This window comes from Puntigrus tetrazona, chromosome 19 (assembly GCF_018831695.1).
Source record: "Puntigrus tetrazona isolate hp1 chromosome 19, ASM1883169v1, whole genome shotgun sequence".
Taxonomy (NCBI): domain Eukaryota; kingdom Metazoa; phylum Chordata; class Actinopteri; order Cypriniformes; family Cyprinidae; genus Puntigrus; species Puntigrus tetrazona.
The window spans coordinates 16,708,875-16,726,287 of record NC_056717.1 but is presented as its reverse complement, the minus strand read 5'-3'; the positions used below and the strand labels follow the sequence as shown (position 1 = coordinate 16,726,287).

General features: G+C 37.2%; 1 protein-coding gene across 21 annotated transcripts in view; it reads left to right on the top strand.

Moving 5' to 3' along the window:
• The window catches only part of pleca (plectin a), an 86,006-nt gene that overhangs the window by 45,843 nt on the left and 22,750 nt on the right, over positions 1 to 17,413 (top strand). For 6 of the 21 annotated variants that reach the window (XM_043217266.1, XM_043217278.1, XM_043217283.1 and 3 more), the window contains 12 exons: positions 6,382 to 6,443; positions 8,262 to 8,276; positions 9,249 to 9,338; positions 9,924 to 9,959; positions 10,983 to 11,060; positions 11,400 to 11,492; positions 13,345 to 13,511; positions 15,450 to 15,565; positions 16,094 to 16,200; positions 16,289 to 16,408; positions 16,688 to 16,783; positions 16,906 to 17,033. In XM_043217266.1, coding sequence (XP_043073201.1) covers positions 6,382 to 6,443; positions 8,262 to 8,276; positions 9,249 to 9,338; positions 9,924 to 9,959; positions 10,983 to 11,060; positions 11,400 to 11,492; positions 13,345 to 13,511; positions 15,450 to 15,565; positions 16,094 to 16,200; positions 16,289 to 16,408; positions 16,688 to 16,783; positions 16,906 to 17,033 — 1,108 coding nt within the window. Of the gene's footprint in view, positions 1 to 3,685; positions 3,889 to 6,381; positions 6,444 to 8,261; positions 8,277 to 9,248; positions 9,339 to 9,923; positions 9,960 to 10,982; positions 11,061 to 11,399; positions 11,493 to 13,344; positions 13,512 to 15,449; positions 15,566 to 16,093; positions 16,201 to 16,288; positions 16,409 to 16,687; positions 16,784 to 16,905; positions 17,034 to 17,413 lie in introns of those variants that run through there. The other 15 variants (XM_043217279.1, XM_043217286.1, XM_043217289.1 and 12 more) reach the window with 6 other exon arrangements.

Genomic DNA, 17,413 nt, shown 5'->3' with positions numbered 1-17,413 from the left:
ATTAAAAGTGCTAAAATACAAATTACAGCTTGTGTAGGCCAAGTCTTTATATAATGAACACATGTATATAGAGCTGTTTCACTAACTATGAACATGTGTGCGTATTGTTAGAGAAAACTTGTATCTCAGCATCTCCTCCCTTTGGAAAAGTGCGCCTCACTGGACCAAAACCGCAACGACTCTAAAAATATTGGCGGGTTGTTCTTAACTCACAGCTTCTGTATGTTTGGGTCTGTTGCCTCAGTAACCAGTCAGCTTTCATTTTCCACAGAAACTAAGTGACTGCCTGAAAATGTTAAGACATTGCCAGCTGTGAGGAACATCAGGGTACAAAGACGCACGTGCAACAATGATTTATGAAGGACGGTCCTTGTCCTTCATTAAGTGATAAAGTGTTTTGACTCTCTTGGCTCTATCCAACTGGAATGCCGACCACAAGAGGGAGACATTTAGATGGGCTTTAAAAACCTATTTTCATGCTGTTCTAGAAACCAAAGCAAATGCTATTTTGCTCTAAATTGTAATTATTTTCCCCTCGCTCTTTAAAGTCTGTCCAACATATACATTTTTGTTAAATAATTTTAGAAAAGTATTCTATTTTCATCCAATGCCTAAATATAGTTTTGTAGTTTTGCACACTCAGTGTCATAAATCGGGGCCTTTTTCTGTATGTGTGAATGTTTGAGTGAATGTGTGGCAAGGTGCAAAAGTTTCAGCCTCGTTTTAAGAATGAACTAGTACATGTTCTCACAAGTCTGACAGGCTGGGGGAGCAGTGGTCGTTGGAGTGAACCCGTCTTTTGAGCTATTGTAAGGAGTTATGTGCCTGATGTATATGAATTGCTGCCTGCGCGTATGTTCATACTAAGCGCATGCAGGAAAGCGCTATTTGACAGTTTTGGGCTAGATTTCAGAGCTCTCTGCCGTATTAGTCACATCACATCTCTGCAAGCATTGCCGTTGCCTTTGAAATGTTATCAGTTTTTGGAGAAACATTTTTAACAACTTTGGATGCACATAAAACTATTTAAAAACTAGCAAGTAAATCCTGTTTAAAACACGAATGGCTGCGCAAAGTAAAACAGGATACATACAGGATATTTATCATATTGTATATTATGCATATATTGATCGATTGCATGCAATGGAGTTTAGCTGTGATTAAAAGTACCTTATCGCATTTTAATTCATTGAAAAAGTGTACAAATTTTTCCATGTATTATGGTTTTGTTTATTATGATAGAAATCAATGAGTAGCTTAAGTAATCTTCGCCCTGACTGACCTAAGTATACTTTAGAAAAAGTTCCAAATTCCAATGCCTGCAGAATCTGGCACCTTTTGTAAGAACATCAAAACTTCACACTCTTCTTTGCTCTATACATCTTCACATCGCACACATGAGCTGAATGATTTGCCTTTGTGTGATCGGTGTGTTTGTATAAGAGATTAAACGCGTCTCTGGTCTGCTTGTTTTGTTATGGTGCTCTTATATAGTACTTTGTGACGCCTGAAGTCAAACACATCTGATACCTGTACATACATGTTCTTACTCCTCAAAGATATTGTCTGACTTACATAAGGACTAAGGAATTAACCCGAGGACAAATTCCTTACAAATGGCTCTAATTTTATTTAAATGTAGTCGTTTGAAGTTCAAAATGCTTGACTAAAAAGCTTTGTTGAGCATCTTCAAGATAATTTAGATTTTTCTTGAAAGTAGTTCACATTTTAAATAATGCCCTTTGAGGTAATTTTTTGGTCAAATTAATAGATAGAAGGTTATATTACACAAATAAGTTGTATTACTGTAAATGTGTAAAAGCTTTCTGCCTGCCTATCTATTGTATCAGGGTCATATTTTTCCAGAATTAATTTTTTGATTGATTAAAAAACGAAAAAGTGTTAATATATAAAGTAAAAATTTTTGTCTTATTTAGAACGATAAATAGAAAAATAGTGACGACGAGGAAGGTTTATTTTAGCCAGTCAGATGTCATTTTAGTAAAATCTCCCTGACAGACTTTGAGAGTTTATTCATCAGACTGATTCAGACAGATAACTTGGAAGTTTGTGAATGATTCATTAGAAGATCTGTCTTTAAGGTCTGACTTCGATTGTCATTCGTATTTGATCTCATCTGATTTTTGTTTCATAACTGTAAACAGAAAAAAAAACACTGTCTGTGATAGCACTGTCTCCGATCATCTCCGAGGCAGATGTGTGACAGCAGCAGGTCTTGCCCCAACAGGCCGTGGCCCCGAGCTGTAATGCAAAGAATCCTCTATTTCTACCTGCGATCCGTCTGCCATGCTTTCCAGAGATGAGAAAGATGGATTGTCTCTGAGGTTAAGGAGCTCCAGTCGCACCTGTGCGCTCAGGAATATGACTCCTCTAATTCCTTCCAGTGGTCTCCAATAATTCACACGCACACACTTCAAAGAGACAAGTATTCACATCGCGCTTGTCATTTTGTGCCACCGATAAAAAGGGTCTGTTGTTTGGGGCGAGAGACACAGAGAGACTCTTTGAATCTCTGCATCATCTGTTTGTATTCTTGCACGCTCGTTTCAAACGCTGCCTTTAGGAGATGCATTTACTTTAACCGCGCATGCACAGGGCTTCTCTTGTGCTCGCCGCATTTTTGCCTGTCTAGGGTGACTTTGGCAGGGCTTCATGAAATAGTGTCTTTGTTGTGTCTATCTACATCAATCAAAGAACAGCAGCGACTCCTGACACTGAAAATCCGAACCTCCTACTTGAGACTACAAGAGCCTTTCTGTGCGACTCCTGAAATTAGTCACATTTTCCCTCATGAGTGGGATTTCCCGGTTGGTGGAACACCAAATCCCTCCTCCCACCCAAAACAGATGGAATACCCAGATGGAAACAGACCCTCGTTTTCTCTGGTGATTTAGCTAGTGACTCATTTCCGTTGCATGCTACCGAATTAGCTTGTACAGTAAAACAGCTTGCTTATTTCACATAAAGTTTTTGACCTAAGTAGCCACAACCATGACAAAGTCAAAAAGTTGGTAGGGTTCTGTTCTTAATCAGCCACTTGGAGTAGCTCCACCCATATTGCAATGTGATTGGTCCAAATTATGTATGTTTAACCTCAAATATGTTCTGTTTGGCTACAATTTTGTCACTTATTGTGGACGAATTACTTACGACGCGTGTTGGTGGTTTGTGCCGTGTTCAGGCTTATTTTCGGTGGTTACATTCCTAGGGCAGCTGCTTCCCTTGTTATAGGGTATTTGCAGATGTGAGTTGCAGAAACCGTTAACCATTTTCAAAGTATGCCATAAATGCGTGGTTTTTATGGTTCCGAGCAGAAGTAATACTAATATTTGAAACAGAACAATGAATTATAAGATTTTCATTTTGTGCTGACTTTCTCATTGTTCACACACGCCGTGAACATGTGGTCTGCCACTTTGTTTTGTGCGTTATTGACCTTTTTTAACCACAAAGTTAAAGATCCACCCCTCTAAAAAGAGAGCTTCCTTTGAATTTATAGCCTAAAGACAGGTATTTAGCAAGAAGTGTAAAAAAGAAGGAAGAGGTAGAGAGGGGAAGAGAACTGGAGGGGAAGAAAAGTGAGAAAAGGGAGGGCGAAAAGAGCTGGCTTGAAACACACCCACTCGCCTGCATGGATCTTCTCTTTTGCTTTCTGAAACACCAGACGGGTGAAGAGAAACAGTTCAGGTGGTTTAAACAGATCAGTGGAAAGTGTACAACTGCGGTTTTGCAGCAAGAACAGAAGTACAGGAATGGCTGTATATCACGGTTATAGAACGTACTCCACCGACAGTGTCGGCAGTGACGTGGTCTTCACAGAAGATGGTCATTACCAGGGGATGCTGAGGGCCATGGATGAAAGAAAAGGTACAGCGGAATACTTAAAACTAGCTATTAGACACTACATTTAGTTTTGACATCCTGTTTAATTCTTCTACAATGTTTCCTTGATTAGTTTGTCAGTGTGAATGTGCATTCTTTTCAGTTTGATGTTGCTTTATTTTGACACACATTTATAACTTCTTTTGTTATGCAATCAATTGTGCAGTCAAGTTATCATTCTGCATCATAATTGGTCCTCTATGGACAGGTGAAATGTACTTGTAATTGTTCCAACCAATAACAAGAAGTATAAGCTGTCAAAATTAAGTTTTTGGGATCCAAAGGGAGGGGCCATTGCATAGGCGGATCCCAAATCTGGGTTGTGGTCCTGCGTGCACATGCATGGCATGTTGGAAAAGAGGTCACAGTTTGAGTACAGCACAGCTCAAACATTGCAAATGTTCTAGATTTATTTTGTACTATAATTTACCCTGACATATTACTTCATAAAACTCCATTCCCTTAAGCTACGCCTTCAGTTTTACGAGTGTCAAAGCTGCCGTGGAGAGGAATGCATCTTCTCTCAGATCTTGTGTTTCTCCTTGTCAGACCTTGGAAAGCTTTGGTTCTGTGGCATGGAACATTAACCTCAGCTTTTATGGTGGCCTAAGATATACTGATAGGCGATACCTTTTCATTACGAGGCTCTGTTCTGTTTTGTTTGGAAGTTTAAGTGCCCTTTTTATCCAGCCTTTGACCTGTTTAATTGTTGGTCACACTTGTCTTAGAGCTGTCCTGAGATCAGCTTACTGATGGAATCTCAGTAAAATGCAGTCGTTTCATGTCTCCACAAGCATCTGAAAAGTGATAACAAGTGTGTTTTATGCAGTTTACCATGCAAAACTGCAATATATGGTTAAAGCCGTTTTTTAAGTGACTAGATAAATGTTCATTGTTTCATAAAGGACTTCATACAATGAGTCACAGGAATTGGTTTTCGTGACAGCACGAGGTTTTAGAAACAGGAAGTGATGTGGTGATGCCAATTGACGTGGCTGCCATGGAAACCGAATGACAGTATAACAACATGCATCCAGTTCCCTGCAGTTGTTATGCTACAGATGGTTTGTGCTGCGTTATCTCAGTGTTTTGATGAAATGTTGATGAAAACAACTTTTTTTTTCATTTAGTGATAGTAAGCCGATGTGCTTTTTCTTCGCGTGCACTTTAACCACAGCTCAACTTGAGATCACTTGTATTGTCTTTCCTTCTAGATCTAATGCGCCATTATTATCATAAAGCCAAAAATTTACCCGAAAAAGATGCATTTATACAGCTTTTTTTCCTCTTATATTTTCTTTTATATTAGTCATGAAACATTTTACAAGATCACTGTGAAACGCACTAGATTCAGGTGGTGGTACTTCTGGAACATTTCACTCCTTTAGCACGCCTTTCAGCAAGTTTCCACATAAATGTTTGATGACATTGATGATGGTAATTTGAGATGAAGGTAAATGCGGAACATTTAAAAGCTTCTAAACAAATTGAGGAGCACATTTAACATTAGAAAGGCTGCCAGTAAAAAAGTTTTTTTTTGGTTGTTTTTTTTTTTTAGAAGCATCTTGATTCAAGATCGTCTTTCTTTTTTTGTCAGTAGGGAATCTCTGGTTTAGTCACTAAGACCTGCTAATACCTGCACTCAAGTAAAGAAAATAGATGCCAAACTAAGAACTGAAAAACTTTCAATTTAAGTCAGTTAAAAAGAGCCAAAATCAACCAGTCAGTTGACTTTTCACCAGTGGAATGTTTTCTAAGTGCTCAGATGAGCAGATATAGACCGCTAATTTACACTGTGGTGTCTGTAAGATATGCACAGCATGTTCATAATGTGGGCTCACCCAATCACTGTACAATTTTGGGTCATGATAAATACCTTTAAGGAAACTGTTTTAAATGTCTTTATTGTTTAAAAGATGTGGTCGGTAAGACTTTTTTATAAAAATGCTTTTCAAGGTCTCTTTTGCTCAACAAGGCGGCATTTAAATATAATTTCAGCAGCCATCGCTTCCGTTTTCAGTGTCACATGATCCTTTAGTATTCATCCTAATATGCTGATTTGCTGCTCAAGAAACATTATTATTATCAATTATATGTATTATCATTATATGTTGAAAGCAGTTATATAAGCATGTTTTGAAACCATCGTAAAAAAGTGTTTTCTCTTTTTCAAAGTCTATTTAAAGCATCCTTACTGAATAAAAACATGAAAGTATTTCTTAATTAAATCGCATGCAAACATGATGATTACAAGCAAATATGATGCAAACCTATTCTAATTCCTATAAGGTTTTGCTTCTCTAAAATCATCACTGTGTGGAACCACATAAAGTGCGCTATAAAAACCACACAGAGCACTATTATTATTAACATAATACTTCAGTTTAAAAAGTTTCCATTAGTATGCGGTATAACATTCACTGGTTTCTAATGCATCTCTCAGATTTCACTAAAATCGTGTCTTTTTGTGTTTTACAGATGAACGGGATCGAGTACAGAAAAAGACCTTCACAAAATGGGTGAACAAGCATCTGATGAAGGTATCACCATCCATACAGCAATTGCAATCAGTCTACAACAATACACATGCAGTTGTTCTAGGTGCTTGTAACTGCACAGTCAAATATCTCACTTTTTCCTTCACTAATGGCCACTTCGTCAACCCATTATCTCAAGGGCTTGTTTTGAAGATGACTGGAGCAGTAACTACAAATGACTGTGGTGACAGCTGCTTGATTGGAAACTCTTAGCACATACTAAAACTGCACAGAGAGCACACTTATTTGTCTGTCATTACATGGAAAATAACAGAGTGTGACGCTGAAAGTGCAAGAGCCAAAATGATAGGAGTGTGTGTGAGAGAGAGAGAATGGGAAGGACAGTACCGTGTCTGTTTGTCTAACCCGTATGTGAAAACATATGGCGAGTGCGTGTAACTGCTACTGCTGAGGAGATCGTGATGGCTGAATAATCGTCCTGTACACACCCAGCACGCTGCACTGCTGAAAGGTGCTGTTTATTTATTTATGAGTATGTGAGGATGAGTCATCAACATCTGGTCTCATTTTATATCCCCAAAGAAACGGATTGTTTTCTTGGCGCCGCTTTGGATTCCGTCCAGCAGTCTGGCCCACATGCCGCCCCAGTTGAAAAGGAAGTGTTTCAAAATGCGATCCGAAATTTTACCCCAAAATTTACAAAGTAAAGAAAAAGAAAATGAAAAACAACTCCTGGAATAAAGTGAAAAAGCAGCGTAAGTGATGCAGCAGTTTACGGTACTGTGTAAACTGGGAATTTTTACAAAGTAAATGCTGAGATATGATCTAAAACAATTTCAATCAGTATTTTACTTGTTATAATAAATAAGTATATAAATATTATAAATAATTACATGAATTATAATTTTTTACATTTATGTCAAGTAAAGTCTGTGGAATATTTGTACAAATAATATTCTGCACAAATGTGTGTGTGTGTGTATATATATATATATATATATATATATATATATATATATATATATATATATATATATATATACCAGGACCCCCTTGCTCTCAAAGATGATTTAATTTTAGTTTCATTTTTGAATTTGGCCAGCGGTTATGAAAACGTGAGCGATCATTTCAGTGCGCTGTCGCTCTTTCTCTGTGAAAATCAGTCAGATCGTGAATGTACATTTTTGCCAGAGACCAAAAAAAACCCTGAGTTGAAAGCGTACCAATTTTCCTTCCTCTAAAGAGGCATAGGGTTTATTCAGTGGTCTGCAGTTGAGATCCAGTGACTCAGAGGCTTTGCTGTGGGTTGTTCGTTTGCTGTAAGGAAATCCTTCTCATCTGGATGCAGCCGTTTGGGATGGAAACCTGGACGCCAGAAAAGCGTTACTGTCTCTCGTTTTAAACTAGGCACGGAACGACAACTGCCCTAAGATTAAATAAGAATGAGTTGCCAAAATTATGGTTTCAGCAGATGCGTTAGTGATGTGTCATTGCTAATTTAGACTTCATAATAGACATAGACAATATAATATTGATGTTTTGCCACACGCGTGCTGTGCTCCGTCTTATTTGATATGTTGCTCCATGTTTAACTAATAAAACTAAACAAATATATTTCTGACAAGTTCTGTCATCAGTAGACTTGTTTATACAAGTAAAGGTCTATTCAAAGATTTGATGTCATAAATGAAATATTTAAATTCACGCCATCATGCATCTGTGTTCATTTCACTGTTATATCTGTCTGTGTGTCTCTCGCTGTCTTTCTGTCGAACAGTTCTCATTGTATTTCCCATCTGTTCCAACCTTTCTCTTTTTATCTCTCCATGTTCCATCCTTTCCTCCATCTTTCTCTGTCAGCACTGGAAGGCAGAGGTAGGTGGTGTCTGTGATCACACCTTTGCAGAGTGACTTCTGTTATTACTGCATGGGTTTCACATGCACCGTAGCTTCCTACATCTGCACATAGAGCTAACATACAACCTCTCCTGCCTTCCTTGCATGAAACACTAGAGAAGTTAACACTCGTGTTTTTTGTCTCCTTTAGTACTTTCTGTGCTTACTGCTTCAGCCTCCAGATATTTTCAATAGTTAATAATGTATCATACAGCCCACAAATCAATGTGTGTTTTTTATCGCGTAGATCTAACTAACTTAACTTTCGTGAAACTGTTTTGGAATTATTAAAATGCCAAGGTGATTTCTAATAGATTTATGATAGTTAGTTCCCGCATTGTAAACTGAGCTGTATATGGAAAGCTCTAAGTGCGAACAGGTTTTTGTGAGAAAAGTAATTTTAACTGACGTTTGCCCGTATTTTCCACACCATCATAATATTTGTAGTTTTAATGCTTACAAAACATTTTAGGGTTTAAGACCTCTTATTTTTACAGTAGGGAATCTCTGGGAATTTAGTCACTAAAGCCTGCAAATATCTGAACTGAAGTAAATAAAATAGACACACAACAAACTAAGAACACTACCGTTTCTAAAACAAGTTTGCAGTTAAAGGATGCATTTAATTGATCAACAATACAGTAAAAATAAAAAATACATTGTGAAATAACTTCTAGTTTCATTTAAAAATATTTAATATATTTAAAAATTAATTAAATTGTGTCATGTATTGCAAAAGACATAAAACTAGTGCCTTAATCAATAATAAGTCAATAATATACTTTTGTGATCATTATTTAAAAATATTTGCTCGCTTGATGCCACAGTCAACCCATTCAAATCAATTCATGCGGAGAACTGTATTAAATAGCGTAACATTGTCTTGAACATGTAGTTTTCCACTTTCCTCAGTTTTCATTATTCGTAATGATAAATTCCTGTTTTATCCAGGCCCAGAGACACATCACAGACCTGTACGAGGATCTCAGAGATGGACACAACCTCATCTCGCTGCTGGAGGTGCTGTCTGGAGAGACGCTGGTAAGTTCATGCCAATATGGGATCAGATTTTCCATCCACAACCCTATTCAAAACCTACTTCCAAACATCAATTTGAAATTCCGCTTTTGCAAGGCTAAGTCTCACTACCTGGATCTGCTCCCTTAACATAAGCCCCTCCTCTTCCTGTGTCCTCTTTCGCTTTGTAGTCCTTGTAGTTTACGTTTGAGTAAAGTTCCCCTTGAAATCTGCATCTGATCGGACAGTTCTACAGCTTAACACCCCAAAAGTCGTGTCCCTCAGATTCGTTTTGCATGCGTCAGTGGTTTACATGTGGCATTCAGATCTGTATGACCTGTATGACATACAGAAATGTGTGGGTAGGAACGAATGTCTCCTCACATCTCCCCGTCCTTACGAGCACCTCTACTGTGAATGTGTCTCTTTTGCATTGCGTCTCACTCCTTTAACACATTAACAATCTGACATTTTCTGCCTCAGTTTCAACTCTGCACCGGTTTGACCCCCCTTGACCATTCCTTTTTCAACTTCCTGTTTGCTCACCTCTGCCCTGACCTTGACCCCTTTGCCTTTGCCTCTTCTCTTGCGATGCTCTTGCTGTGGTAGCCGAGGGAGCGAGACGTTGTCAGGAATTCGCGGTTGGTGAGTTGGGTCTGAAAATTTCCGGCTCGCCTCCCCGGAAAGGGGTGTGGCATGTGTCACTGCCAGGGGAAATGTGTTGTGCATGATGTCACTTCCTCTGTCATGTCCCTTGTCCACGGTGCCGTCCTCCCCCCATGTTCACAAAAATATTTAATTAAAAATTGAAATAGATTATGCTACTATTTGTATAGAAATCAGGGTGGTTATTTAAATGTTCGCGTTATTTTTTCAATTTTTTGTGATGGAATGTTCTGGAATGCAGGGAACCAATAACTTTCAGGAATTTGACGTAATGTATGTTAGTTTAGTATTCAACATTGGTTTTAGTTCTGCATCGATTCATGTCTTCTCATGTTTGCAAATATGGGATCCATCGGGAACCTAAGTGACATCATGCACTGCAAGCCAATAAGAGCCTGGCTCATGGGACAGCTTAGCTTTTGATTGGCTATTTATTGTGATGACTGATGACTGTTGTCATTGCATGTTCTTATTGTACGCTGGTGCATTTTGTCCACATCTTGACATAGTGATGTCATTGGTGTATGTTCAGGTAATAGATTATAGGTAACGAAGCTGGAAGATCTCTGGTCCCTGGGTTTCAAATGAATAAGCCTATTATATATAGGGCATATAGTTCCATGAGATGTGGAAAATATTAAGTTAATAGTGAATTTGCTTAGTAATGATTTACTTTAGGTACTTTTTTTGTAGGTTCATATCAGAATTTAAATTTAAATACCTAAAACTTTAAATGCTAAAATGTTTTCTAAATTTTCTGTACAATAAAATGTTTGGATGTTCGGTTTCACCTTTTGGTCTCATTTTTTCGTTTTTTTCCCCAAAACGTTAAGACATAATTTTTCTGTATTATCGTATTTCTACTTTAGTCATTGCGTTATATATTTGGTTAATGCAATTTTTTATCATTCAATACATCTATAATCTCTGCCTTTTCATAACCGTATTTTGTTTTTGTTTTTCTTTTTATAAATCTCTCTTTTTTTTCTTTTTCTTTTTCAGCCAAGAGAGAAGGGTCGCATGCGCTTTCACAAACTACAGAATGTACAGATCGCACTGGACTTCCTCAAACATAGACAGGTAAAGTGAACCAAACACCTCATAAGCTGTTTTTTCATCTATTCCTTTACCCTTTGTTTTCTTTTCAGAATCAGAATTGCAATACTAAAAAAGCTAAATATAAAACATGTATAGTTCTTAATATAAAAATATAAAAAGCTACTTTTTCTTGGTCATAAGTTATGATAATGAATCAAAAATCTTAGCAACGCAATTGCAGTGTTTAGAATTGTAACTTAAATATTATTTTCCATTTACCTCCTGCAGTACCTTTACAAACCCACAGGGGTCTGTAGACTCCCTGGAAAACCCTGGTCTTATAAGATTTCACTGTTTAACACAGATCTCATTGTTTAACAGGTGAAACTGGTGAACATCAGAAATGACGACATTGCGGATGGAAATCCAAAACTGACCCTCGGGCTAATATGGACCATCATCCTTCACTTCCAGGTCTGGTGCAATACTGGAGCAGACACATTCTAATTAGTTCTTTATATGGTCTCCTCGGTTTTGCTTCACAGATTTTCATTTCCCTTTTCACTTTTTTCAACAAGGTTTAGTCTCTCAGCTTGCTGTTACTATTGCTGTAACAACACAGACATCTGTGCAGACTTGTGACAGGGTTTAATGTATCATCTGGCAACAGTGATATAGAGATCACTTTTCATCATTGTGCCAAATATAAATCTCAGCCCACCCACAAAACACAACCACCTCAGAACAGAACAAGTATTTGTTGTACTTTCACACTTGGCCTTATGCTCATTTCTGCATGAACTAAAATATCAGGTGGTGTTCTATGCCAATGCACTCTATTGTCTTTGGATTGCTACACAAAGTTTTGTCTCATTATGAGGAGACTGGAGTGCATTTGTGTACTTTATTTCTGGGAAATAAAAAGCGAAGCGTGCGTTTTTGTCACAGTAGACCTGTGGGGGATTATGGGTTGGGACGGTGTCCATTTCGGTTGGTGACTCACATCTTCTCTAAAGGAAGTGGAAGCAGGCACGCTGGCATGTTGGTTTGGTGACTCAAGAGATCAATTGTGCTGTTTTTGGTTGTGGGAATGCATCTTAATTGTTTTCCTTTCCTGCAGTTTAAAAAAAAAAGTGCTTATCTTGGCACAAAAGATTGAATTAGTCATTTTACAGAAACGTGCTGTATAGAACATTATGGCAACTTGAGACATATTTTTATTATATTCAACAAAGTATAGTTATTTTTCTGGGGCATATTAAATAAACTTAGTCATGAATTTGAGTAAAAATTGAGTAAAAATTATAATACACTATATCAGAATTAGGAGCTGTTGAGTTTGGCAGCAAATGTAATTTTGCCAGTAGTAAATATATTTAAAAAAAAATATATATATATATATATATATATATATATATATATATATATATATATATATATATATATATATATATATATATATATATATAAAATATTCTTGCTATAACTTTCTTAAGAAGTTTGAATTGTTGGGCTTATAGTTACCACCAAAAATATTAAAAAAATTGACATTGAAAAGAATTTAGCATTAAAAAAAGACCTTAAATGCCCCTCTTGGCTCTCGTAAAGCTATGCTGCAAGGGTGGAGGATGTATTTCCATGTCTGAGTCACTGAGCACATCCATAATGTAAGGATTCATTGGTCAAGACCGACCAGACTTCCCTACAAAAGTCTTATAATAGGAGGAAACTTGATTTTAGCCGTTAAGCTGTTATTACCCAAAGGGGAATCCTGACGATGAGTCACCAGAGGAACAAACGCATTCAATAATCACAGACTAAAATTTGAACAAGCCTTTTATTATAAATGAATCTTATGATCACTGCTAACCACAATGTTTGTCCAAAATATCTTGGCAACAGTGAGGGTATTTTTTTTTTTTTATCAAATTCAAATGGTAAAATGCTATATTTACCCAGAGCATCATAGTGTATGGTTTTTCATTATTGCAAAAGCAACAAAGTTCACATTTTAAACTATTGCATATAAATTTTATACTCTTTGCCTTTATGTTTGTTTCAATTCAATTCAAAGCATTTTGCGCTACTAATATCATAATACTAATAGTTCCATTGTTTTAATACAAGAACAACTGCAGTAACTGCAGTCAGTTTTATCACATTGTACATTTTTTATTTATCCACTTTGTATATTTTAGTCTATTATTTATTTATAAAATAATACAGAATTATTATTTTTGTGTTCTTGGGACATTGTCATTTTTTTTAATCTAGTTTTAATGCAGTCTACTTTTCTGAATTTTTCACTGTTTCTTGGCTACAATAGATCTCCGATATCCAGGTGAACGGTCAGTCAGATGATATGACTGCCAAGGAGAAGCTGCTCTTGTGGTCTCAACGGATGGTGGAGGGCTACCAAGGTCTGCGGTGTGATAACTTCACCACCAGCTGGAGAGATGGCAGGCTCTTCAATGCCATCATCCATAAACACAGGTAAAAACATATGATCAAAGTTTTGTCTTAGCTGTTCTCCAGATCCACCAATGGTGCTAATGAAAAAAGCCAGATTTTTAAGGAGAATGTTCAAAAAATAGTCGATTAGGTAACCCTGGCACCTGAGAAGAGAGAAATAGTTGACATTCCCTTGTATCTCCATGCTGTTTATGAAGTTCATCTCCAGACTTGCTGGTTGTATTTGCTGTGTCAATCACAGACCCCTTCTGCCCCTTGTCGGTTTGATAATTTATGTAATAAATCTTGGCTTTTACCAAGTGATGTTTGACAGGAAACAAGATCTATCATGCCATACTTAAAGGTAGACTGACCTGCTTGAACCTTCTAGAGCACAATTTGCTCTTACACATGGGACACAAGAAACTGTCACGCAATAACCTGAGAACAGCTGAACCATAACAGACATCGTACAAATACCACTCAACCACAACAAATTCACTTTGGTTTACGTCAGATTTTGCAGGATTAAATTCAAGTATGCTCAAATTGGCACTTATGAAAAAAAGTTTGAAACCAGAATCCAGTAATGAGGGCGTGTTGAATCTGAAAGGATCCCCAGAGGGTGTGTTTTTATCTTTCAGCGTGTTACTGCATAGCTCAGGTTCATCGGACGCAGATTACTCTTGAGATTTGAGCGAATAAGAAGCAGTTCGTCTTCCCTTTCGCTTGCCACTCGACGAACAGATTAGTGTGTGAACTCCATCGCGACAGCAACAGTAAAGCTTGATGTTTGCATTAAAATGGAGTGCGGTTTCTCTGAGGACTGAGACTGCTACCCGTTGGCTGGAACTTGCTTCTCATTGGACAAGAATACCCATCTGCACCTTGTGTTACTGCACACGTTTCAAAGAATAGGATTTTGATTCATTCAATCCAACACAATGTTTAATCTCAAGAGGAAGTTACGCTCCAGAAAGAGTCGCAGCACCACGTCCAGCCACGGATCCGTCAGTGACCTGGAGGACCGGGTGGTCATGCTGTGTGAAGATGTACCATCAGAGGCTTCGTTCGATTCAGGCCAGTGGTCCATCAGCCCTGGTGCTTGTTCTAGTGGTGGATCCCAGAGCGGAGATCTTGAACACGGCATGGAGCAATGCCTCTCCACCCTAAGTAGAGATGGGTTTTCTTACAGAAAAGTGTTCGTCTCAGATGCCGAGCTTCCCTGGGGCCAGCCGTGCTACCTGCTTACACAGACAGTCAATGAGTCGTATGAATGTTTCTTATTCATTTTTTGATTAAAAACATTATTGAAAGCAAAGTAAAGCCTTTGTCATTGCAGCTTTTGGAATTTCGTTGACAGTTTAGTCAACATATTTGATCATTATTTGCTATAACATTTAGATTTGTTGTTCTTCATGAAGTTAACAGGATGCTTGTGTGTGCATGTAGTATTTCAATGTAATTGTTTTTGGCGCCTTGCAATGATTGCTGTTGAGTGAGTACTTAGTCACATAAGAGAGGCTTTTTTCAAATCCTGTGAAGAGCCATCAGTCTTGCCTTCACCTGCCGAGATACTGGCACAGATGTTTACATAGCCTGCAGGTTTGGCCAAGCAGTGTGCATATAAATATAATCTGCAGGTATGCATTCAAATGAGACCTTAGGGAAGTTTCGCAGTTCATAACTATGGGATGTTTGTTTGCTAACAAAAAAAATACTTCTTTAAACCTAATCAATCAAATGCGAACTATTAAACCAAATGAGCAGTCACTGTCTTAAAATCCAGTTATAAAAAGGCTTGGTTCATGATGCATTTTGAAAAAAAAAAAAAAATTAAATGAAGAGTCTTTATATTAAGCAAATAAAGCAATCTTTACATTTTTTTGTTTGTTCATGAACATTGTTTATCTCTGGGGTTATTTTTCTGTCAGTGTCCACATCTATCTTCATTCTGTGTCTCCTTGTCTTTTCTTGCAGACCAAATTTGATTGACATGAATAAGGTGTACAGACAGACCAACCTGGAGAATCTCGAGCAGGCCTTCAGCGTAGCAGAAAGAGACTTGGGCGTCACACGCCTGCTGGATCCTGAAGGTAAAAACATCCCTCTGCATCTTCCTTCAAGGATATGCTTTTCATTCTAGACTTCAGTTGATCCTAGAGGATTTAATGGATTTAGGAAGTATTTATTTTTTTTATGCCTATGTAAGAGTAGCTTCTAATAATGACCTAATAGTGGTTTTGGTTTTACTTTTACTGATAGTGAAGTTGAGTAATGTACACTGCTGTTTAAAATGGAGGGTTTATTAACAATTTTACAAAAACTGCACAATTAGTGTGGATGCATTAAACTGATCAAATGTACCAGTTTCTATATTTATATAAAAAGGTTTCTATTTCAAATAAATGCTATTCTTAGGAACTTTTTATTAATTAAGGAATTCAGAAAAATTATGGTTTAGAATATATTAAATTATAAAACAAGGGTGGATCCACCTTTTTTTAAGTTGTAGTAATATTTCACAATATTATTATAATCATATAATCACAGCCTTGGTCAGCAAACCTTTGTGCGATAGTGTACTGTAAATATTGATGGTAATTAGTTTTCTCTTTCTGCAGATGTGGACGTGCCACACCCAGACGAGAAGTCCATCATCACTTATGTGTCCTCTTTGTATGATGTCATGCCAAGAGTTCCTGACGTTCGCGATGGAGTCAAAGCCAATGTGAGTGTTTTGAAAGTATATGTAATTATACAGGTATCATGGGCCACTGAGATGTATTGATTGAAATCATGTTCATCACTGTGCACAGGAGTTGGAGTTGCGCTGGCAGGAATATTACGAGCTAGTGACCATGTTACTCCAGTGGATCAGACATCACGTTATCGTGTTTGAGGAACGCAAGTTCCCCTCCAGCTATGAGGAAATTGAGGTTAGTCTCATGATCTATGGGTTTAATAATCACTCATGTGTATATGTACGTGTAATTATGATTTTGTACAGTAATGTGTTTGATACTGTTATTTAACAGCTAGAATTGTTATGAAATGTATGTACAAAATTGCATTTGTGCAATTTTTTTCTGATCACAAATGCATGCGTTTATAATACTATAGAAAAACATTCCAAACAATAAAATGTAAAAACAACAACAACAACATGTATATATATTTATTTTTGTCTGTCATTTCTCCTCCTGATTTTGTTGTAGGTTCTCTGGCGTCAGTTTTTGAAGTTCAAGGAGACTGAACTACCAGCCAAAGAGACTGACAAAAATCGCTCCAAGCTCATTTATAAGTCTTTAGAGGTTAGTTAAATTTGCCACACTCAAACTAAATTGCCATGGCAAATTAAATTGCCATTTAAACAAGCATTTATTACAGTTTTTACTAGGATTTGACTTTATGTTTGGGTATCGTTTGTCACCAGGGTGCTGTGCAGGCAGGTCAGATCAAGGTCCCCCCCAGCTACCACCCCATCGATGTGGAGAAGGAATGGGGACGCCTGCATGTGGCCATTCTGGAACGTGAGAAACTGTTGCGATCAGAGTTTGAAAGGTGAGAATTTTCATTAATTTCTTATGTTACATTTCTTGCTGATGCTTTTTTTGTATGATGACTCATTTGAATAAACTATTTACAGGGGCATCTGACAATAAAAATAATTATACCATGGGCCAAAAAATACTGAACTAAAGAAGCAAAATGTATAATGCAGTAGTGCTCAGATTTAAAAAAATGTTTTGAACATAATCCCAAGAATCACTGTTTAGAGTTTCAAGAATAAAAATCTGTCTGAAATGACTTGCTCTAAAAATATCTTGAATAATCATAACATTTTACTGATTTAACAAATGTAAAAGAACAATATTTTGATTTATATGTAAATATATAACTTATCCTAATGCCTTACTTTAAAGATTCCAATTGTTAAAATG